Source organism: Prunus persica, chromosome G7, assembly GCF_000346465.2.
Source record: "Prunus persica cultivar Lovell chromosome G7, Prunus_persica_NCBIv2, whole genome shotgun sequence".
Taxonomy (NCBI): Eukaryota; Viridiplantae; Streptophyta; class Magnoliopsida; order Rosales; family Rosaceae; genus Prunus; species Prunus persica.
The window spans coordinates 22,135,605-22,159,322 of NC_034015.1; the positions used below are offsets into that span (position 1 = coordinate 22,135,605).

A 23,718-nucleotide genomic window follows, 5' to 3' on the forward strand; every position below is an offset into this window, starting at 1 on the left:
ATGATACATGTACATATATACGCTTATCGATCAATTTTATCAAGTGGGGTGTGTAAAGTGTAGGCGTGCAATGATTTTCTGGTTGATTTGACCAATTATTGTTTTGTTTTGGAAAGTTTTGACCATTACTGTTTTTTTGCAACTTTGAATATAAATGAACAAAGCGCAATCTAACACAAACTCTTTTCGTAAGTTAGGATGGCATGCATCATAAAAAGAGGGAGATGTGCAGTGCATCCATCATCCATGTGATGTGAAAGTGATATGCTATACCATATTTCTATCATGGATTCTTTCCTTTTTTGTATTCATTTCACCTCTCTCTCTCTTGTTGTAACTAATAAATTCGAGTCCGCCGAAATGAATTATTACAAAATCAAGATCAAGAAAGAAAAAAAGAAGAAGCATATTGATTATGTTTATTATAAATGGAGAAAAAGCAAAAAGAGTTTTCAATAAAAAATAAAAACAGCGTTTTTCTGTGAGGCAGATAAAAGTATCTTACTTGAAACTCTAAATTAAAGTAAAAATAAATAAAAATATCGTGTGTCTTTGCTTGTTACACGGATGGATGGTTTTCTTTTGTCGATAAGTAGAGTAGAAACACAAACATCACACGGATGGATGGCTTTCTTTTGTTCTTGCTGTCTCATCTCGTGTAAATTATTATACATGAGTTGAGTTGGGGTTTGTTCTGCTACTGCTACTGCTACTGCTACTGATACGTTGATTGGATACCCTTTCAAGTTTCCAAGTTTCAGCTTCTGGGTTTCAGCTCCTGATCTAATATTCTCTCAGCCGTCTATGGTATTTCTAGATTCATTCTAGATTTTCAGATTCAGAGAAAGCTTCATTTTGGCTTTCTTCCCTTCCGCAGTAAAATATCACAATCAAGGTACCGGATATTGATATTTTGTTTCTTCACCTATTGGCTTGCGTTTTGGTTTCTGGCTTCTGTTGCTGTGCTCACTAAACAGCCGCTTTTGATATTTCAAATGGGTCAATTTCGGTTTGGATTAGATACAGATTTTGAGTCAGAAAATTGGAATTCGAAATAAGTAGTGAACAAGTTGTGTGAGTGAGTGGTCTTTCTATATCAACTGAGAATTGGGATTCTAAGTGTCTCTGTAGGGAAGTAAACTTTGTTGAAATGTTTATCTAATCGTGGAAAAGTAGAATTTAAACTTGGATTTAATCAGGATTCCAATTGCTAGGAACTTGGATTTTGTTTGAGATCATCACCCAAGTTGATCATATGGAGAGACAGAGCAGTTTCCGGGCAGCAAAGATGGAAAAACAACCAAGTTTCAATGGGGCAATCGAGCAACAGCCTACTTTCCGTGGAGCAATGGAGAAACAGAAGAGTTTTCGCGGATTCATGGAGAAGCAGAAGAGTTTTCGGATAGTTATGGAGAAACAGCTGAGCTTTATTGGAGGAGAAAGGAGGAAGAGCAAGGAGTCACCCGGTAAAAGAGGTGACTCCCAACTCCATTTGGCTGCTCGAGCGGGGAATTTAGTCAGAGTCAAAGAAGTTCTTCAGAATTGTAATAATAGCAATGAGTCAATTGGTTTATTGTCTAAGACAAACCAGGAGGGAGAGACTCCGCTCTATGCCTCAGCGGATAATGGGCATGCTGTTATTGTTGGGGAAATGCTGACGCATATGGACCTTCAAACTGCATCCATCACAGCCAGAAATGGCTATGATCCATTCCACATTGCTGTAAGACAGGGCCATCTTGGTAAGATACTAGTATGAAATTGAATATGTACGCTTCTGCAATTACGATTCGCATTATGTATTCTGGAACTTGGTAGTTGGTAGCACTTCTTCCCGTGTTGAAAATGATGGACGAAAATCACTTCCCCTTTTCCTCGGATGACAAATTTTAGGGAAGGAGTTGCACGTGCCGATTTAATTATCTGATTACAATTCTAGGAAATAAGTTGTAGCTGAACACAGCAAAGGCTAGACTAAACTGGGTTTCTTAGACCAAATTGTACCGTGTGACGTGAATCTTTTTCTTCCCTGATCTTCGTATCAGTTGAAGCCACACCACCACCCCTTGAGTTGTAGCTTAAAGTTCCAAAATTCTAGTTGTTTGCATACTTATCCAACATCATTTGCAATTTTTCTTTTGTTTTTCCTTGCAATTAATAAGCAGTGTCTTCATTTTAATTTCTTCTATCATTCTTCAGTTTCATCATTTGATACGGTTGCATTTTAATTTCTTCTTGTAGACTGTACCTTCCTCAATCTAAACACACGCACACACACTTATTGACTTCTATCTTCACCTCATTTTTTCTGGTGAGCTGTAAGAGCCTAATTATGCTTGAGAAACTATCAAATAATATTTTCTTCATCATATGCATCATTATGATTCAGAATTGTTTATTTCAGAGGTGTTGAAAGAACTTCTGCACGTGTTCCCCAACTTGGCCATGACCACAGATCTATCCAATTCAACTGCCTTACACACAGCTGCTACTCAGGGGCATATTGATATTGTAAACCTCCTTCTGGAAACTGACTCAAATCTCGCTAAGATAGCCCGCAATAATGGTAAGACTGTCCTTCATTCAGCAGCAAGGATGGGGCACTTGGAAGTAGTCAAATCCCTACAAAATAAGGATCCAAGCGCTGCTTTTAGAACTGATCTGAAAGGCCAAACTGCACTGCACATGGCTGTGAAAGGGCACAATGAGGAGATTGTGCTGGAGTTGCTGAAACCTGATCCCTCAGTTTTGACTGTGGAAGATAACAAGGGGAACACAGCGTTGCATATTGCCACAAGGAAGGGCCGTATTGAGGTGTTTCCTCCTTTCTTTTCTTTCAGTTTTTTTTAAAAATTTAAAAAAATATGCTACATGTTATATCAATGATTCAGGTTTCAATTATTGCAAAGCCAAAGTTCTAAACTAGGTATGTAATCTGGCTGGCTTCCATAGTTGCAGGTTTCGTGAGATCATGCTAAGTAATATATCATTAATCAATTGCTAATATTTTAACTCAAATGTATGGTACAACTAAAGTTGTGGCCATAAATTGGAATTTCTTTTCTCCTTCTATTAATGCTATGGCTTCTCTTCATCATATATGTTATTTTCAGTTGTGGCTTCAATCAAAGTTTGAATATGGATGTCATCCTGGAAAATGTGCTAAGTTTAAGTCTCATCCTCATTCCTCATTAACCTGGTATTTTGTGAGGGAGGGGGCTGGGCAGGAGGAAAGAAGTTAGCTTGATTCACAATGCGTTTGTGGTCCATTCTTAACATCTTAAATTCTTAAGTCTGTCCTACTTATGAACTTGCAAGTCTTTGGCTCACAAGGATTACCTACTAGAGTATCTATTGCTTAACAAAGTATACTTGATTGCTAAAATTCATTGGGTATTTTAGTATTCAACTAACCTATTATTCTGTTTTGAGGACTCAATTAAAGGAAGTGAATGCTTCAAAGTTCATAAATCAGCCAATAAGATGACCCCTTTTCTTTATTTTCTAAAACTCAGTAAAATGGACATTTTGACTGAGGTTATTTTGGAGTGTTGGCATAAATATAACAAATCTGCATTTGTGTTCCGTTTCTGCCACTTCAGAAAATTTTAGTTCTGCTAGCCAGGTAAAAGATCACAAGGTTTATTGTCTTCCTTTTTCGAATCACAGTTTACTCTGAAGAATGGTTAGGCAAATAGAGAGTTTTCATTATAGCAAAGGCTAACACCTGTAGTTTTTACATTTGAATTCAAGGTTCAATTGAACCATACTAATCTGAAAGTCTGAAAGTTAGTTGGAGACATAAGTTTCGTATCTTTGCCTTCCTGTTTCTAATGACAGAAGTTATGCTCATGTACCATATGTGCAGAATGTACGCTGTCTATTGTCCATTAATAATGACGGCAGTAACATCAATGCAAGTAACAAGGCTGGAGAGACCTCACTCGACATTGCCGAAAAATTTGGGACTCCAGAACTCGTGTCCGTGTTAAAGGAAGCAGGGGCCACCAATTCTAAAGACCAAGGAAAACCTGCAAATCCAGCAAAGCAGCTTAAGCAGACTGTGAGTGACATAAAGCACGATGTCCAGTCCCAACTCAAACAGACCCGTCAAACTGGTGCCAGAGTCCAGAAAATTGCAAAGAAGTTGAAAAAGCTCCACATTAGCGGCCTCAACAATGCTATAAACTCTGCCACTGTTGTTGCTGTGCTGATTGCCACCGTTGCTTTTGCGGCCATCTTCACTGTTCCTGGCCAGTATGTTGAGGAGAAAACTTCGGGGCTTACGCTTGGACAAGCTCATATAGCAAACAATGCTGCTTTCATCATCTTCTTTGTGTTTGACAGCCTGGCGCTCTTCATCTCCCTGGCTGTTGTTGTAGTCCAGACATCTGTGGTTGTGATTGAGCAGAAGGCAAAAAAGCAGCTTGTTTTTGTGATCAACAAGCTCATGTGGCTAGCTTGCCTCTTCATTTCCATTGCTTTTATTTCTCTCACGTATGTGGTGGTGGGTTCACACTCGAGGTGGCTTGCTGTGTATGCAACAGTTATAGGCAGCACAATCATGCTTACTACCATTGGCTCCATGTGCTATTGTGTCATTTTACATAGGATGGAGGAGTCCAAAATGAGGAATATTCGGAGAGCTGAGAGTAGGTCTCGTTCTTTCTCTATGTCTATGGCATCAGAGCACGAGATTTTGAACAGCGAATATAAGAGGATGTATGCACTGTAAGTTCAATTTAGGGAGAAATGAAACACAAGGATTGAGATTGGGTGACCTATGCATGAATCGTGCTGTATATAGGACTAGGATCCATATGCTGCTGCTGTTGCTCCTAGCTCCTACTCCACTAATCAGATTCTAATGGTAAGAAGTGATGATGTAGAGGCCGATCTATCTATTTATCTATCTATCTATCTCTTAACCTAGAAATATGGAGTATACATGGAGAAAGAGTGTTGGGTTTAGCAAGTAACCTACAACTACTTGTTATACCTTTACATGAGATTTCCCTTGAAAGGATAAGGAATGTCTTGGTTCTTCTGTTCTGTGTGCGGTCTGTAGTTACTGGTTATGATGACGTGACCCTGCTATGCTACGAGCTCAGGTCAGGATGTATGTTTACCGTTGACCCTTGAGGCTGTCACAAAATTTATCCACGCTATGAACTGAGGTCAGGATCCAAGTTTAGCCTTGAGTTAGGGTGTTGCAGTTGCAGAATTTAATCCAAGTTTCTTCAGGGCATATCCAACTACTATTATTCAAGTATTTAATTACGAGTGAGTTTATAGATGATGTTTATTATGTGCAAGTATTGTAATAGCAGTACTTGATGTTTATAATTATTAATAAAAATCTGCTGCTCTTTTTCGCATGCTTTTCTTTTTGTTGGATTCACATGCTTTTTGTTCGTCTCTTTTGTTTCGCACATGCATGGTCAGTTGGAAGTTGGAACGTAGCTTTTTCGTCATGTGACCAACGCAAGGGAGAATGAGTCAAAAGAAACTATTTTGGTGAAGAATAAATTCCATGTATATATAAATCTGTATATAACTGTAACAGTTGATGCCCCATAAACTAATGGCTTCTGTTCAGAGAGAGAGAGAGAGAGAGTTTATGACCTACTCATCATAAGAAAAGAAGAAAAAATGGTAAGCATAGTTTTAGTTAGAGAAGCCAAGCAGTTGACGATGGACGACCGTCTTCGTCACAGTTCCTTTTTTACAGCCTCCACCCGCAAAGACAAGCTAGTTGTTTGACTTGACTAGAAAGCTTTGATTTGATGTAAAAAAATGAACCAGTGATAATAAGCAATGAAGAGAGGACATGATGCTCGACATATAAAACTAGGAACGAAAGTATAACATAATTGATCAATTCCAATTATTTTTTCCTTTCTTTTCAAACCAAAAAAGAAAAAAAAAAGAAAAGACAGCCTAATGCACTAACTTCACGAAGCTCCCGTTCTCATAAAGTTGAGGAAGAGGAATAGAGTCAAAACGTACACCACCTCCATCCACCCTCTCGTTTCCAAACTTATAATCCTCTGGGGGGCAAACGAAAAATATACAACGATCATTCTCAGAGAGAGGATTCGCTTAGAGATCTCTTCCACCTTCCAAGCTTTTCTCTTCCCTGCAAAATATAATGAAAATATCTTTTTAAAACTAAATAAACATCCACTGTATTCTTGATTATGTCCAGAAAAAGGTGTAACTCAACTGGAGTGAAACTTTCATGGTAAAGTCCAGAGAAACACAAAGTGCAAAGCAGTAAAAGCTAGCAACTTAGGGTTATCTCCGCAAAGCAAACATAGATGGGCAAAGAGCGTATCAACATCAAGCACACATCTACAGTCTTCGCCCATAAGCACCCTTATAAGGGATGATCAAAATGAGGCCATTGACAATGTAATTGTTGCCTAATGCTAAGTTTGCTTTATAACAATTCAGTTCACTGTTCATGGGTTTTCCCCTTGCAAGTCCATTCATCGTGTTCTTTTCCACCTAATTCTCGTCTTTTTGAATTGTAGAGAACCTTTACCCAATAATTTGTGAATTTCCTACTAAAATAAGATCCCTCCGAGTACTTATGTGCGTTTTAGGAATTAAAATTTAATTGGGTTCATGTTCACCCTGAGCTCTATCCGAAAATTTCCTTGAGGTTGAACAATAGCAAGAAGATGAGATTGAACATTTTCTTGAGGATCATATTGTAGCCTGATCAAATTGGGAGTTATCAACACTATCTTTTGTAATTATTTTTCTTTTGGTACAGATATCTGTAATTATATAATTTATCTTGCAACACAGACTTCTTAACTTTTGCAATCTCATATTCAATTTAACTAGAGCAACCTTTGATACATACCTTGCGAGGGGGAACAGCTAGTTCATTGTCTACGATAGAGGTTGCCTTAAAGCCCATGGGATGCAACACCTCTTCATAACTGCACAAAAATGAATCAAGAATAATGAGTATGGAGACTATAAATAAAAATAGTATCATTTGTACATCAAAAGTTCACTGCTCGTAACAACACAAGTTTAGAACTAAGTCTAAAAGAATAGCAAAACAGGATATTGAGTAGGAACTTACTCTGAAATTGACACTTTGTAAGGGGGTCCACCAATATGATCACTGATCTGCCAGAAAATAAAATTCGTTTTCAATAGAACTATCAGAAACTATGTAAAAAAGATAAATGTTGAAATTCAAAACATTTTAACAAACAAAATTTCAATAAAAGTGGAAAAAAATTTAATGTGTAAAGGGATAAAAACAGGGTGTCCTTTAAATATCAGATGGTTCATTGGAAGAAGGGAATATTAACGAAGAACAGAGAATAGAAACACACACATACACACGGAGCAAGAGAGAGGGGGAGAGAGAGAGAGAGAGAGAGAAATGAATACAGGAAACATTAGTGTTATGAGCTCCCCATCTGGTTTTAAAATATCTCGAATCTTTCGTGCCCACACTGATCTCATCTCTGGTTCAACAGCACAGAAGAACCTGTTCCATTAGACGTGATCAATCAAGGCAAGAGATCTTTCTCATGGGAAATAATTACGCGATGTTTTAAGTCAACTTACGTATAATCAAAAATGAGATCAAACAATTCAGTTGGATGCCAAGTGAAAAAGTCCACCTTTAAGAAGCTATAATAGCGTGCTTCGGGAAGTGAGGAAAACAACTGCCATGACATTTCAAACAGAAAATGAAAGTAAATTCTACCCTCTTGTATTGAGGCACTTTGATTTTGCCGGTGTAGTCAAGTCTTACCTCGGCTGCTTTCTTAATGGCATTCTCTGAAATGTCCAATCCAGTGACATGGCGTTCGGGGGATGCAATTGCCACAACATCATAACCCTGCCATATCCAAACCACGAGAAATTCAACGAGCATATATTAATTTATTAAAAGCCTGCTAGACTAGTACTGAGAGAGAAGAATCAAGATACATACAGTGCCACAACCAGGGACAAGAGCCCTGCCCTTGGGAAGGGCACCCTGACGATGAAGATGCGCAATCACTGGCGTTGGCTGTCCTAAATCCCAAGGGGTCAAACCTTGCTCCCAGCACTTGTCCCAACCAGAACCACCACCACCTTATGATGAGTTGGAATGCCAAAATCCATCAACAACAATAAGAAAACTCATTTCATCTAATCATTCAAACCAAGTTTCATTTTTTTTTTTTTTTTTTAAAGAAAAAGACAGATATAAACGGAACGGGTAGCTACCTGTAGACAGGAGTTGTTGAAGCTTATCAACGGCAGGAGGGTTGTGGTGAGATCGTATGGAAATGCTCTGTGCTTCGATAATCTTGGGGGGGCGGGGGTCTTCTTTCCTCATCATCCTGGATTGGTTGGCACGACCAAGGAGGGTTTTCGAGGGAATGGAAGGCACAAGATTGAGATTCCTAACGCATGTTGAGAGGAAATGATATCCTCTTCTTCTACTGGTACTGGTAGTGATGATGATAAGGCTTCCTTGGTAAGCCAGATCGGACTGGATTGAGTTGAGAGTTGGAATGAGAAAACAAAACACGATTGTAAATTTGTGATTGTGGCCTGGTGCTGGACCGTGAAATAATAAATTATTGTAATCCTTTTTCGTTTTGGGAGTTGGGAGGGAGGATGTATATCATATATGTATTTCGAGTGTTTCCAAAATAATTGCAAATATTTGAACAAGGTGATGATTTGATTACATTCAAGAACAACAGATAAGACAACTTGCTCCGTCAATTTCTCGAATCAAGCTGTGTTCACTTCACTTCACAGTCCGCTTGCGTATCCCATAAACTGTGTCTACTGCATGCAAGATAAGAACAAAACAAACGTCTCTATGATAACTCAGTCTTCCTTTTTTTCTTTTTCTTTTTCTTTTTTTCCCTTTAGGCTTCAAATTCCATATTTCAAAAATGGCATGTATGTATTTCTCATACATTTTGTGGTGAGCTCATGAAATTTAATTCAATGCACCAAAATTTATTTCCAAGATTTCCTTCCCCTTAAAAATATACCAACAAAATACACCTCTTTCCAATTACAGAATGCGAGCAAATTGATCTCCCTCACTATTTCACTCTACAAAGTCATGTGGTCTGGTAGGTTCCATCTAATTTTTTACAAACAAAAATATAAGTGCTCTCTCCCTCTCTCACTCTCTCAAAATGTATGGACAGCATGAACAATGGTTCAATCTAGATAGAAGAGAGTCACGATTTTCCGGAGATTTTTGGCCTCTTGACAAGTTTCCATGAGCAATTTACTATCATGAAACGCAAAGCATATAACTTGTTGTACATGTGAAATGATGTCCATATTGCACAACCTGCAGTTTCAACATGGAAGACATGAAATTTGTAGTATTGCCTGCTATAACATGAAAGCTACACTAACTACCAATCACGACTAACTATTTCATTTTCAGATTCTAGTAGACCTTGGTTTAAAGGAATTTACACAAGCAATTCAAGTAGACGTTTGGCACAATTTGATGAGTTGCTTGATCAAACCTAGAAAACTCAAAGGGACTCAACTGTCTTGATAGAGACTGGGTAAAAAATTCAAGCTCATCTACAAGCTTGATCATAGTAAATAGAGCAATGGCCGGTAACAGTTGGATTGGGTTCTTACAAGAAAATACACCCTTTTGGCTTCAGTCTTATCAGTTGCTGCAGAAGCAACCATGGCTTTGGCCCTTAGGAGGGGAGATGCTTAATATCAAATGCTTTGCATATATTAATATCTTGAATTTTCAGTAGGCATCATAAATAGGTAATGATTAGCGCTATATAGTACTGGAAGAAAACATGGTAGTTGAAATTATAATAATTTAATAAATATAAGTAAGTGCAGCAACTACCAACCTGCTGGCTTCTAACAGAGGTAGATGATCATTGTAAGGCTTCTCTATCACATTCTTGACCTGAAAACCCCAAAAAATTATCAATTCCCATAACAATATTGCTTTTCCTTTTTCAGGTGGTGGGAAAAAGTGTATCATTACCACAGTCCATGGAAATATTAACTAGAAACATACTTCAGCACCTGAAACCATTAAATTCGGTTCCAGCTTATATGCACCAATCAAATTCGTAAATAACTATAGCCCCCGATTCAAATTCATTTTCTGAGGAATTCTACTGCAGACCTACTCTAGGAATGCTTTCACTCTCTCTCTCTCTCTCTCTCTCTCTCTCTATATATATATATATATATATGTGTGTGTGTGTGTGTGTGGGTGTGTAGTAATAAATTGTAGGAACTGTATTCTAACATAACAGAACGATTGAAGCTAGATTCATGAGTGTTCCCTAACAAGGAATTTATTGCAAAACGACCTTACCCAACCAAATATGAATGGATAAGTATTTTGAGAGTGTAGGCAGATGAATAAAAATTTCTATTAAAAATTCCTTACGAATAAAAAAATGAAAAACAAAGATCAAATACATCAAAAGAGACATGGATCTTGTATAAATAGTTTTTCTTTGATAGATGAAATTTTACCAAGAGGAATGCACAGGGCAAGAATGATGTGCATGAGAACTACAAAAGACGCTTCTGTTGTGTTTAAAGAAATTATTTTAGAAAAATAGCATTAAGAAAAGCCAAAAAGGCAAAAAGAAGAACGAAACTCAACTGAGAGTCAAAACTAGGAGACAAAAAGCAATTAATAACTACAATTATGTAAATACTATGAGAAAATTTTAGTAAAGACCAAAATTCTGCAATAGATGAAAGCATAATATTTAAGGAATGTCACTTTAAGAAATTCTTACTTTAGACAATAATTCCTGGCTCTCAGGAGGTTGCTTCTTCAAGCTTTGCGGCAAGATTACCGTAAGTAATTCCGGTTTCTCTGCTCTGAGAGCACCCCTGATAACAGCTGCATTAGTGCCAGATGCCCCTGATGTATATATGTGATTTTTCTGCAAACAGGAGTTGAGGAACATACAAGTCAAGGGCACTGATCCGTTCAGATTCAACATAAACTGAAAAGACCCAGCATTGTTGAACATCTGATAGCTAAGTACTCATAATGCCAGAGAAAATATAATGTACAGCTCTTACAGTGATAACCATCGCATAGCTAAGAATCTCGATAAGTTCTTGATGCATGAATCCCATATTACGAGTCCCAAAGAAGCCAATTGCTCGGGGCCCTTGTTGCTGAATGGCTAATAATTCCTGCAGATAATATTACAGAAATAAAATTCTAAATATCTGAAGTAGCACAAAGTAGGAAGACTGATTGTGCTTTCAAGCTGCAAGTAAAATTACAAATGAGAGACAAGACAAACAACACAAGGCATGCAACATCTGTAAGAGATGGGCCACTCAGAAGTTGCTGCCAAACATCTGTGACTGTTGGACTTAGAAAGAAAATTTATTTGAAAAAGATTATCAGAGATACCTAACCCCAAGTTTTAAATGCACATTTATCTCAAAATAATATCCTTAGGTCCCAAACTTTTGGTTTGAAAGGAGACAATGCATACTATGATTCTTACAAAGCTTGGGGTGAACAGGTGAGGGACAACTATATTGAAATTAGAAAAGGAAAACGACTCGAACATGATTTAAAACAAAATATCTAATCACCCTAATTTTGACCGCGGATTCGTCTTAAATGATATCCTTTAGGTCCCAAACTTTTGGTTTGCAAGGAGGCATTACATACTATTGTTCTTAATTCTTATAAAACTTTGGGTAATCAGATACAGAAAACTGATAGTATTTATTATTTGAGCAAATCAGTGTCTTTTGTGTTTTAACAGTACACGACTCAAGTGGGTATTAATACTGCAAAAGGATATTGAGGATAAGGGTTAGGGGTTTCACCGGTTGAATTTTTTTGTTGAATTAGTTGAGTAACAATTTTACAATATGTGTTGAGATCATCGCTATACTTGTCTACTTGTCAGTTTAATTTGGGTTCAATTAATGTTTGCTTAGGTTAATAAAAAATTGACAGGGCTAAGACAAGGGTAAAAAGGAAAGTCACACAAAAGAACCCACCCCAACCCCAAACATCCACCAAAGGAGTGAAAAGAAAGCCAAATTGATTAATAAACACACCTGTAGATAATCAACATCGGCCACAGGTCTAAACTCTGATACCAGAACTGCTCCTGATCCTTCAACAACAGATTGAGCTTGGGTTGGGATTTGGGTGCCTACTTCTTCATCAGAACCGAACATACTCGCACCCTTATTGTCTTCATTTGATGGACTATCTATGTCTTGATCTCTTCTCATATGTCCGCAGAGCCACTATACCAGTACAGAAAAAACAGATCCCCTGGTAGTAAATCATTAGTGAAAACCAACTGCCCACAAAGAGTGGTGATCATACAAGTTCAAGCTCGCATGACTTCTAATACGTGTATAAAAGAAACAATAATAATAATAAAAACTGTTCTCTGTAGCATTTCCATGGTGAAAGAAATGTTTTTTTGCCTAAAAAGTTTACAGAGAGCTTGATGCTGGTTGATCAGTCCCAGTAAGTGATACTAAAACGGGATAGAAGTAATATCAACTAAACTCTTTGAAGCCGAATATAATGACTACTTGCATTGGCTACATGTTTGATCCCCAAAGTTTTAGGTGGGGATGAAATCATAAAAATACTACACATGCAGATGCACTAAAACTTCAAAGCAGTTACCTTTTGTACTCCTGTAGACCCAAGAAGCATACATATGAACAACCGATGGACAAATTCACGAACCTTATGCTAACATTTTCCATGTTAATTCATAAACCATACAGTAACGAAACTAAACTACAACTGCGATCATGGAAGATACACGGCTGAGTCTTACAAGAAATTAAACGGGTTTAGGACAAATAAAAATTGAAAATCAAGATTAAACCCATTTGTTTTAAACCTGTACCTCAACGTACACTAAGAGCAAATCGCATTGCAGCCTCTTCAGATAACAAAGAAACCCATGAAGCGCTTAAACAAACAAGACCCAATTTTCAAGGAAAATTTCAATTACTATATGAAGGAACAGCGTCCCATTATAGCCAGCTCATTCCATAAACTAAGGATAAGGATCTCCAAGCCCAAAAATACTACCTTTTCCATCACAAGAACCTCAATGAACAAGGCCCAATTCTTAAAATTAAGAAAAGTTGATGATATAGATACGAACATATAAATATGTAGAGAGATACCTTCCGCTTGGAGCGAATGGGTGTCTTGTTTCCAGTACATGTGTGTTGGTGAGATGAGAGAGAGGAAGAGTAGGAAAGCTTGAAATTAGGGCTTGCAGAGTGAAAGGATTTGAGGGACTTGGAGGGAAAGTCTGAAGAAGAAGAATAGGCAGTAATGGTGGTTAGAGGCAAGAAAAGCCTCAAAGGTGCTGTCATTCCTGCCTTTCAAAACTTTGCTCCGGGCAGCTTTTCCTTCCTTCTATCTTTCTGTGCTCCTTTTCTCTTCTCTTTTAATATCCTCCAATTGGAAAAGAAAAAAAATCTAATAAGCGAATTGAATAAGAGCAGATATGATATGTTTTATTTAGAAGTTATACAAGATAGAATTGTGAAACGGAATAGAATTTTGTCAAAGGGTTCCTTTACCCTTTACTCTTTCCTCTTTTCGTTTGCTTTTCGGCTTTTTTATTATATATTTTTCTTCATATTTTGACCCCCGCACAGCTCTCAACTGAACTGGTAAAAAAACATCTACTTTACTGCCAACTGCAAACTCGAACGAACATATCTCTACCTTCACGTCCAATTTCCAATATTAGAGTTGGACACTTTGCTCTTTCGCTTCTCAAAACTTAGTGCCCCTCTATATTACAAAGTATAAAAATAAATGTGTAAATTCATATGGTTTACATGAAAATACAACGCCATAAATCATTTTACATTTTTCAGTTTTCATTTTACAATTTACAATACAAATAAATATTATAAATGTAGCTTTCTTCATGCGGTCATGAAGGGAAGGGGATGATGCATGACACGCGATGAGTCTCACAAGAATTTCATGAAACTCCAGGATTTCAATTTTCTTGAAACATTGGATCGGTCTACTACGCAACGCATACCATTGCCATCAGCATCAGCATCAGCATGAGCTGGTTGTTTGTACAACAGAACAGACAAACAGGGACCACAAGCAAGCAGTTTATGACAAAAAATATAGAAAGCCACTTGCTTTCATCCCTCCCTCCCTCCCACATCTTTTTATTCTTTAGTATCTGATCCAGCAACAACTACACTTCTCACCTCTCAAATTTTATTCGTACGTAAATCAAATGCAGACTAAATCCAAGGCATATTTTTCTTTTGGGAAAAAATTAGTAGCCACAACCAACTAGTTTGGAGGCAAGGAAGGAACAGTGGAATTTGTGTTACAAAGGCTAATCTGAAACAAAAACAAAACAAAAACTGTGTTAATGCTTTTGCCGCATTATTCAGTTGGAGGGAGGACCACATTTTCTTATTTTTGTTTCATTTCAGAGAAATGACTTCTTTGTGTGGTTTAATAGGTTTCCGTTTGGACTGCTTGCTTGTCACCTGCTAAACATCAAAGTATTTTTTTCAACTGGTCAAATACAAAACAATTGATGCCATTATACAGCAATAAGCATTAGAACCCGAGTTGAAAGTGTATTAAAGGATAGCATGATCCCATGATCCCACAACCAACCAGAGACTATATGTCCCATCTCTTTTTAACCCGGAACATCAAAGTTGATGATCGAATGTCATCTTGTGGCACTTGGAGCATGAATTGAACCTTCATCTTCATTGGGGCTGTCCTTGCTTTGCCACCTTCATCTCCAACCTGAAACAGGATCACGATCACTATACTATACTATCATTTCCTCATAAAAAGCTAATTTTTATGAACCTCAATTTTCTCAACAATGCATTATGTCAATACTAGTGTGGGTATAAGTGAAATACTTGTTTGACCCCACATATACCCTTAGGTTTTCCTTCCAAATTCCCCTTTCAAGAGCACCAATGCCTCCTTTGTGCCAATTCCAAGCCTTCTTGCCTTCTTTAACAAGAAAACTTTAAAATACTTTTCTCACATAAGCACTTACCCAAAGAGATGCCCAGCCAAGGCGCACCTCTGAATCATAACCAGCTTTAAGTTTCAAGTCCTTGCCATATGTGTGCTTGTATACCGCACTCCAGTAGTCGGAATCAAAATTGTACCAGTAGCTGGAGATGAAATCATCAAAATGAAGTATAAAAACTTTTCCAACAGTTTGGACACAGATGACTGAAACATGATATAGTAATTGGCAAACTCAAAAGTGCTCCTCTCAAGCTCAAGAAAAATTCATGCTAGACCAATAAATTATTGGAGACTCTTTATATGAATAAATACTGGAGACAAGATTTGCTTTCAGTTTTACAAATGCTATGCATGAATTGATGATATCAAGCAGACAACACAGTTACTCACACAGTGAAATATGATATAGAGATTGGCCAACTCAACCTGAATGGATTTATAAGCATTAAACCAAGCACCTCATTCTCTTGACCTAACATTTATAAATGGTCCTGTTATCCTAAAAACTAGAAAAACATGATTGCCAGGTACATGTTTACATCTGTCAGCAAGCAAGTCAAGTATGAATCCAACAAACAAAAGAAAAAAAATTGAATTAGGAAGAAGAAAAAATTTCTAACCTCAACTTGTCTGAAGGACCAAACCGACGCTTAAAAGCAAATGACAAAGCATTCGAAGGCAGCGAAAAGGTCGGGATAAAAGACATCTCCTCATCCTGTGAAAAACTCAAACATCTCAGCAAAACTCACAAAGATGAAACACCAACATGATGAAAAATGAATTCATTCAGCTATTAAGAGATGATGAATATTTTCGTACGGAACATGTTCTGGACTACACCTTTACACAACCCAGCCATACATTTTTTCTACATTTTTTATTGGGTGGGACCCAGTCATCCATCTTGTTTAATTAAAAAGCATCCAAAAAGAAAAACCAGAGTAATATAATGCTTACCTTGTATGAGTACCTCAACTTCAAATCCTCATCCGCATAATGAGCAGTGCACAACCCATTCAAAATTTGGCCTTTCACAATGCCATTGATCGACAACATTCTCTTCGTCTCCTCTTCTTCTTTTTCCTCCAAAGAAACTTCGCCAAGGGGGAATTTAAGGGTAGCTTTTGGCTGCAGCACCAGAAAGAAATTAACGTAATAAAACTTATCATGTAATATGGTGCAACCTGATCCTCCAATTCTGTTTCCGCCAGTAAAAATTAAACAAGGGGAAAAATAAGGGATACTCTGGCAGCAGAAACAGGAAGATAATAAATTACTAAATAATGGATTCATTCAATTTTTTTTACTGTTAGGTAATTCATACATAGTGGCATTACTTGTAAATTGTAAAGCAGTGCGATGGCATCAGATAAAAACTACACTAACTCAGCAATCCAAATAATGATAACAATCCAAGTTATGAATGCTGAAGCACGCTTTAAAATAGAAACAAGTTTGCAACACTATTGAGTCCTGACAGCAGTAGAACTCCAAGGACATGTCTTATTTGCGTCTGGTTAGAGTTACATGCTAAGATTATACACAAAAACAATATGTAAATTGAATGCCAGATGAAGGTCCACACGGGGGGGTGTCAAAACATGGTATACTGTGATATATTGTACTTACGAAACCAACAGAAGGTACAGGAGAAGAGAGTTCAAATGCATAGCCAGGTTCAGCAAGCTTCGCAACCACGGATGCCTCTCCTTGTTGTGCCTAAAAACATTATGACAATCAGAGAGGCAACATAAGCACATAAAAAAAAATCATCAAAGGTATATATCATCACATGCATCAGAGAAGAAGGGGTCAATCTCATGTCAAGAAGCTTGGGTAAAACATAGACATAGACATAGACACGAAGATATTAATTTCTTTTATTAATAGAAATGAAATGACATTAGTTACACATTGCTCAACAACTCATGGGGCCGGGCCAGGCCAGCAGAAGCAAGCTCCTACTGATAATATGGTGTAAGATTACATTAGATTACAAATTTGCATGCGAAAGAGAAGAGACTTGAAGAGTTGAGTTAAAAGGGCAAAATTAATAAGAAAGGTAAGAAGAGAAAAATGAAAAATAGATAGATAGGGAGAGAGATAGGTAACCTTGAGATCATGGGTAGCACGGAGTTGCAATCGAGGACCAACATCGACGGAGCCGCTGAGGAGAGTAGATTGATCTTCAAAGTCGTAGTTAATGGAGAGGTGCTTGGAGACAAGTGCCAAGTGGGGCGGAGAGAGCTCGCCCTTGTGGTTGTTGTGGAAGGAGAGCTTCAGTTTGGCCAGGCTGTCAAACAGCTTGCACGAGACCTTATGGAAGAAAACGGACGAGTCGCTGTCGAACTCGGAAGTGAGTCGAATAGAAGGCCTTTTCGGGAAGCTGAATATGACGGGGCTCCTCGAACCTCCTGTGGCTGGTGGAGACGGAGGAGGAGGAGGAGGAGGAAGATCAACACTTGCAGTTGGTAGGCCCTGGTAATTAGGGTTTGGATTCCCCGGGAGGCTGGGTATCATTATTGGCTCCGCCATTACTAAATTCACTCACTCACTCACTCACTCACTGACTACTTCCTTCTCCCACCTCTGACTCTAGACTCTGAACCTCAAAGAAAGAGAGAGAGAAGAGTGCGCATGTCACCTGTGTTTCTTCTATGATTCTTTTTATTAGGCGGAAATGTAGATGACTGGCCTGTGGCCATTCACCTTCACTCTTTTCAGGTCTTTTATTTAAGTATTTCTTATTTCACTTCGATGCATCATTCAGGTTTCGAACCTGGACCCTTGTGTTCTATTATTATTATTTTTTCATCAAACCCCCTGTTTTTTACCAACCAAAGATTTGTTTTTTAAAATTTTTAAAATAGCTAAAATCATAAGCGAGGAGGATACAAAATTGCAGAATATATATATAATATTTTAAAAACTGAATAACATTGTTCTTTTGTTGGACTGAGGACATGACACTGTGAGTGTAACAACAAAGCCGACTGATGATCTCACCCTCTTATAATTCAATACATGTAATTTTTCCGGTCGAAGGAGAGAGGAAGAGTGATGAATGTCGAGAAAAGTTCAATTTCAATATCCCTTTCACTCACATTTAACCATTGGCGTTTATGGCTTTCGCTTCCTTTTTTCCCCTATATCTTTAAAAAGAGGGCAAAATCACATTTGTTCCTAATCATCCTTCTCTCAGTACAAAACACAATCAGAAAATTTAATCGACATATAATGGAGAGTTGACCCTTAAACTACACTGGATTGACAGCCCTTGTAAAACCTTGCCATCAAACACCACACGAGAAGGCATAGTTTCCCATCCCCAACATGTACTTGCAGCCACAGATACAAAACGAAAAAACCTCTCAAATACCGTCCTTAATCCTTATGCAATATTAACAGCAACTGGCTTCCCCCGACCCATTGCAAATCCCCTTGTGCCATCCGGCATACGCGGCCCAGGAGGCTGCTTGGCTACTCCTGGCTGCTCAATACTACCAACTAAATTGTGAGGAGGAGGCCCCACATGATTTCCACGATTAGTATTATGATGGTATTGACCTCGCCCACGCCCCTTCCCACGGCCTCGATTACGCCCTTTCCTCTGCCCGACCTCCTTGTCATTGCCATGCTCCTCTCCCTGCAAAGAAAAAAATTAAAACATACCTATATCTTCAGGAAGTAATGATTTCAGATGTAAAGCTACATTCCAATACTACGCATATGCTACCATTAAGTTTATGGAAAAAGCCTTGACCAAAAAAATTTAAAAAAAAAAAAACTTTAGGGAAAAAGTTTGTCCAATTAGCATCTGTGAAAATTTATCAATGAAAATCTAATTGTCCAAAACAAAAGACACACACATTTAAATGAGTCTGTGAGTGCTTACATGTTCATGTGAATGGGCATCAGACTGCTGGGAAGAATCTACTGATTGTTTTTCATTGGCCTGCTGTTCCGGTGAAGAAGCATCCTCTTCGTCTAATTGCACTTCCCCATCTTGCCCCTTTTTCCCCCGCACTTGAGCAGCTTTTGACTGAGAATGGAACAAACAGAAATATCAATGGACTGGTCCAAATCAACTAAGTTACTATGCTGAAAGATCATTCAGTCAAGCAGCATGGGACCAATCACATACACCACAATCATATGATTAACCAAAATAACAAGAAAGTAATTTATGTCAACATTTATTCTATAACATTAGCTTATTTGGGAAAGTATACATTTCAATTATACAGTTCGAAATCTTAGTTTTATAAGCCAACTGAATTTCAGGAACTGAATTTAACAATATTTTCATAAGCCCACAGTTCGTGTTAAACTATAATTTCAGGAACTGAATTGAACTACCTAACAAAGAACCATAGTTTTGGGCATATACCACTCGTCTAAGCATTAAACGGACTTTAAGGCCACTCCTCCAGTTGGCCTCATCATTAAGCTCTGCAACCTGAAGATGGAAATGCACAGTTATCTGTCTTACCAAAGAAAGAAATGCACATTTATTCTGTGTAATGAGCATGGCGAAAGCCACAGCAAACACTTACAGCTTTCTCTGCCAGCTCAGGGGATTCATATTCCACAAATGCATGCAACTACATAAAAAGAGTCCAGATATCAGATATTTCTGTCCAGCTTTAACTGTATGAGTAATAATTATAACAAAACTATTAACCATAAACATCAGTGACATTTGCATTAATGTTGATCTATTTCGCCGAGTATGATTTCTTAAAACGTAGCATCCTTTTTTTTTTTTTTGGGGTGAAAGAATGTCGCTACAGCCACTGCAATATTAGTGTTAAGTTACAATATAAAATCAATGCAAGGAAGGTCCTTCATAGGCCAGGCCCAAAGCCAATGATGATTGCATCATCAGACCAATACACTTTGGTTTGGTTAATCTGCAATTTTCCAGATTACTTTCAAAATTGAGGCATAATTTTGTTAAAGCATCTTTCTGTGAGACAACTTCTCAAAAGGTTAGCCCCCTCATACTAGAAAATATTGTAACCTAATAAAATTTGAGTCAGAAACCAGTCTTTTTCGGGGCATACCCTATTATCTTTTTATACCTGAAGCAATCTAGAATGAACGATTTTCTTTTTGTTACATTGGAAGGGATCAAACCTTTCACCAATCCTAATATTGACCCATTTCCCATCCTCCATCACCACTTGGGGTTAGAAATAAGCAAACGTTACTTCATAGAAGAAAAATGGTCATAGTTGCTGAAAACAATGAAAGCCAAAGAACAGCACAACCCATAACAAACCATAACCTGCTCCAAGCAAGTGCATGTGTTTTTATGTATACCTTGTTACTGAAAAGCGTGCTATCTGCTTTTGTAGATCTGGATGCCGGGGAAGCACTACTATTGGAGGTTTGTGGCTGGCAGGTACGGATTGTCTTCACACTGTCAAAGAACAACTCAACGTTATATAGACTTCTAGGATTGATAAAACAGATTTTACTCAGAAAATAAAGCATTCGAATAAAAAAAAGTTTCTACAACACAATGTGATGTTGGTACCTCCCAGCAGCAGAGAAAACCTTCATGAGGTTTTGGTGGCAATGATCCTCAGGCAAATTTTCAGCGACTACTATGCGAGACTACAGATCAGAATTCACATTATATGATAAGAGTAAACAAGTATCTAGTTTTCATGAAACATCAACAATTATCAATTTAAGCAAGGATTTAAAATGAGTCTTACGACAGAAGTCTAACCATAAAAATAAAATTTACCTGTTATACTTAAAATGAAACTTTATAAAAGACCCATTCACAAATTTTTTGGCATAAAGGAACAAAATGACACTATAGACAAGACACCAAACCAAAGCTTTTGTCCTGAAAACATGTAAATGGGACTGAATACAAGTAAAACATACTTGCAACTCTTCCATATCTGACTGAGTCAGGGGATGCTGGCGTCTAACTTTCTTTCCATCTTCATGAACTACCTGCAGAATATGACATCATTAAAGATTAAAAACATAGACTAAATGAAAAAAAGATACACAGGTGAGTCGAAAAAAAGTTCCATTTTTAGAGGGGAAACAAAAAACAAAAGGAGTCAACAAGAGGATTCCTTAAGGATGACAATAGCATAATAAGCACGAGCTCAAACGTATAAACTCACAAGTTTTGAAGAGTTCCGCAATACAGTTGCAAGCTGAGATTGACTATTTACGAGGGCCTTAATCTTCTTGAAAGATGCAACAACAGATATTGGCACTATATCAGAATGAATATTAAATAGTTAATAATGATTAAAAAATCAATAAAGGACTTCCAAAATAACAATTAGAATACAAAAATCGTATAAATTACTTAGTGTTTCAGCGGGCACACATGCCCATCTTAGAGTAAGCTATTTTCCCTTTAACTTGAAGGTAAGCAGATCAAGTATATTACGGGCACACAGACAGTGAATCCAACTCTATGATACATATAAAACCATACAAAATTATAAAAGAAAATCAAAAGAAAAGTAAAAGAAAAAGATTGGTATGTGCTGCTTTCCTAATCAAAGATAGGAAAGGTAAAAGAAAAATAGCGTACCAAATCCTTCAGGGTCTTTGTTTATGAACCTCATAAGATGATCAGTAGTAGCCAAGTTTAGGTCACTGAAATAATACTCCACCTACAAAATGTTAGGCCAACAAAAAGAAATCAGGCAAAGTTCATGAAGTGATCTTCACAATTAATAACAATAGCTGGTGACTCTACTGCACATTTTCATTCTCAAATGTCTTTTTTTTGGGATCAACTTGCATTATCTGAACCATAATGGACTAAATGAATGGTATTGCTTTGTTTAATACTTCCTTTTGATGAGGACTGACTTATTCAATTTCTAATGCATTTTATGTCATGTGATGATTTAGTCTATTAAAGCTTCTTATTTGAAGAGACGCACAAGTCAACCTCATCACACTGATTCTATCTTGACCACTAGGTCTGCCGGTGTTCTGACAACCACTATTCCAGAAGCTTTACCTAATGTTTCCCCTTTATCTATGTAGAAACCTTCTCCTCAAGGTTTTGTATAGGTCCGTTGTTCCATCTTCTGCTCTTTCGGACACTCAGATCTTTAAAATCCCTTTTTCATCTGTTGTGGATCTTTAAAAGACTTGTTGCTCAGGTATGATCTAGGTTCTACTGGAGAATGAAGAGCTACCTGAAGAACCAAAGCACTGCTTAAGATGGTGTTCTTTGCTTGATCTTACACTTGGGGTAGAGAATTGTCACCTATGATAACTTTAGGAGGAGGATCATTTGACCACCTTCTACGGAGGTAAAGGAGCAGTAGATGTTTAGAGAATGCAGAGGAGGTTCCAATTTGAATTTGGGTAAACTTAATTAGTGTTTAATTTTTCTCAGGTCCATTTGGAGACTTGAATTGTATGCATAGGAATACAGGACACGCTGCTCTTCCTTCCAACTTATTGAATCTCAACTGCACCATTGGAATTTGGAATCGCTAATTATATCCGAAAAAAGATTAGGCACAATTCACAAGCACAATAAACTGCCAACCTATAGAATCAGAATGAGACACGTGTGTGTTTATGGTTCGAGATGTTCAAAGATTAGGATCTGGAGTGATGGACTGAAATCCAAATGAAGCTAATAGTATCCGAAACGTGATTTAGTGAAGATTGAATATTTGGAAAAGACTAAAACAGCATAAGGCAGAGTATGGGCTATGAAGAAAAAGGTAGTAAAAGAGAATAAAAAAAGTAAACGCGAACCTGATTCAAAATCTTGGAAGTAGCTTCATCGGAAAGCTTGTGAGTCTTCGAGGAGGAGGAAGAAGCATGATCCGCCTGAGCTTGCTCTCCCAGCTGCTGCTGCTGCTGCTTGTGCTGCACGGTCGCCTCTTGGTCTCCAAATCCAGAGTAATGATACTGGTGGTGATGATGGTACTGGACTGGCAAGTGATGATGATGGACAGGCACCGGCACCACATGAGGAGGAGGAGGAGGGACGACCTGGATCGGCACATGGAAAGGGACCGAAGGCGGAGAGTAGACGTGGACCTGACCCACAGACACCGGAGGCGCTGCCGGCCCCGGTGCGGGTGTGGGCCCAGATGTGGGTGTGCTGCCACTGCGATTGGTTGGGACGAACTCGGGAGCCTGGGCGTTCAGCCGGCTAAACGAGACGTTCCGGGACAGAGATGGATCTGATGTAGAATCGGACGGTGGGGATTCCCCTTGGGCCATTTTAATCTTGTTTGTAGGGGGTTTAGGGGTGTTATGGACGAGGGTGGGGGAAGAAAGAGGAACTTGTTGGAGTAGAAAAACGAGGGAGAGAGCCCTGTGAGGGGCGGAGAGGACAGTGGAGAGGACTTCTCGGGTTTCAGGCTGCTTCCGATCCTCGCCTATTTATACTTTTGATTCTCATTCCTCATCGATTGGTCCATTTGGATTTTCGTAATGTGGGGACCCGTACTAATGCTTGACTCTTCTCATCTCACTTCTCACTCTGCTTTCTGCCCTACTTCTCCCACAGTTGGACTGGACTGGACTGGACTGGGCCTTTGTTCTTCACCCGTCGTGCCCGCTCTCACTTAGTGAGTCTCTTTGTCAATTGGTCAACGTACGCTCAAAACAGTACGGATACAGTC

At 38.2% G+C, this 23,718-nt stretch overlaps 5 protein-coding genes across 9 annotated transcripts; 1 reads left to right on the forward strand and 4 right to left on the reverse strand.

The window, feature by feature from the left end:
* Positions 571-5,391, forward strand: LOC18769982 (ankyrin repeat-containing protein At5g02620). 3 transcript variants are annotated; one of them, XM_020569316.1, is made up of 4 exons: positions 571-895; positions 1,200-1,742; positions 2,405-2,814; positions 3,869-5,391. In XM_020569316.1, the coding sequence occupies exons 2-4, from the start codon at positions 1,256-1,258 to the stop codon at positions 4,733-4,735; spliced, it is 1,764 nt and encodes a 587-aa protein (XP_020424905.1). In that variant the 5' UTR covers positions 571-895; positions 1,200-1,255; the 3' UTR covers positions 4,736-5,391. The 3 variants fall into 3 exon arrangements, with proteins under 3 accessions (XP_020424905.1, XP_020424903.1, XP_007203633.2); XM_020569314.1 differs by having other exon boundaries at positions 1,215-1,742; XM_007203571.2 differs by having other exon boundaries at positions 571-1,742.
* On the reverse strand, positions 5,809-8,871 carry LOC18770665 (probable thiol methyltransferase 2). The gene is made up of 8 exons (XM_007202435.2): positions 8,251-8,871; positions 7,973-8,115; positions 7,790-7,876; positions 7,600-7,700; positions 7,420-7,519; positions 7,103-7,149; positions 6,875-6,953; positions 5,809-6,139 (listed from the first exon to the last, which is right to left on the reverse strand). Exons 1-8 carry the CDS (start codon positions 8,363-8,365, stop codon positions 6,086-6,088), a joined length of 726 nt encoding a protein of 241 aa, XP_007202497.1. The 5' UTR covers positions 8,366-8,871; the 3' UTR covers positions 5,809-6,085.
* Positions 8,980-13,596, reverse strand: LOC18769560. Of its 2 annotated transcripts, none has more exons than XM_007202353.2 (6): positions 13,204-13,596; positions 12,100-12,294; positions 11,092-11,208; positions 10,800-10,949; positions 9,885-9,943; positions 8,980-9,346 (listed from the first exon to the last, which is right to left on the reverse strand). In XM_007202353.2, the coding sequence occupies exons 1-6, from the start codon at positions 13,396-13,398 to the stop codon at positions 9,211-9,213; spliced, it is 852 nt and encodes a 283-aa protein (XP_007202415.1). In that variant the 5' UTR covers positions 13,399-13,596; the 3' UTR covers positions 8,980-9,210. The 2 variants fall into 2 exon arrangements, with proteins under 2 accessions (XP_007202415.1, XP_020424907.1); XM_020569318.1 differs by having other exon boundaries at positions 9,000-9,346; positions 12,100-12,322; positions 13,204-13,303.
* On the reverse strand, positions 14,516-17,919 carry LOC18769481 (outer envelope pore protein 37, chloroplastic). The gene is made up of 6 exons (XM_007202272.2): positions 17,183-17,919; positions 16,700-16,789; positions 16,028-16,198; positions 15,691-15,785; positions 15,093-15,213; positions 14,516-14,827 (listed from the first exon to the last, which is right to left on the reverse strand). The coding sequence occupies exons 1-6, from the start codon at positions 17,603-17,605 to the stop codon at positions 14,696-14,698; spliced, it is 1,032 nt and encodes a 343-aa protein (XP_007202334.1). The 5' UTR covers positions 17,606-17,919; the 3' UTR covers positions 14,516-14,695.
* Positions 18,068-23,687, reverse strand: LOC18769408 (la-related protein 6B). Of its 2 annotated transcripts, none has more exons than XM_007201949.2 (10): positions 22,841-23,687; positions 21,648-21,729; positions 21,226-21,320; positions 20,975-21,046; positions 20,613-20,692; positions 20,396-20,495; positions 19,627-19,674; positions 19,461-19,529; positions 18,966-19,112; positions 18,068-18,716 (listed from the first exon to the last, which is right to left on the reverse strand). In XM_007201949.2, exons 1-10 carry the CDS (start codon positions 23,312-23,314, stop codon positions 18,462-18,464), a joined length of 1,422 nt encoding a protein of 473 aa, XP_007202011.1. In that variant the 5' UTR covers positions 23,315-23,687; the 3' UTR covers positions 18,068-18,461. The 2 variants fall into 2 exon arrangements, 1 of the variants encoding a protein (XP_007202011.1); XR_002272698.1 differs by having other exon boundaries at positions 18,625-18,716; positions 19,430-19,529; positions 22,841-23,478.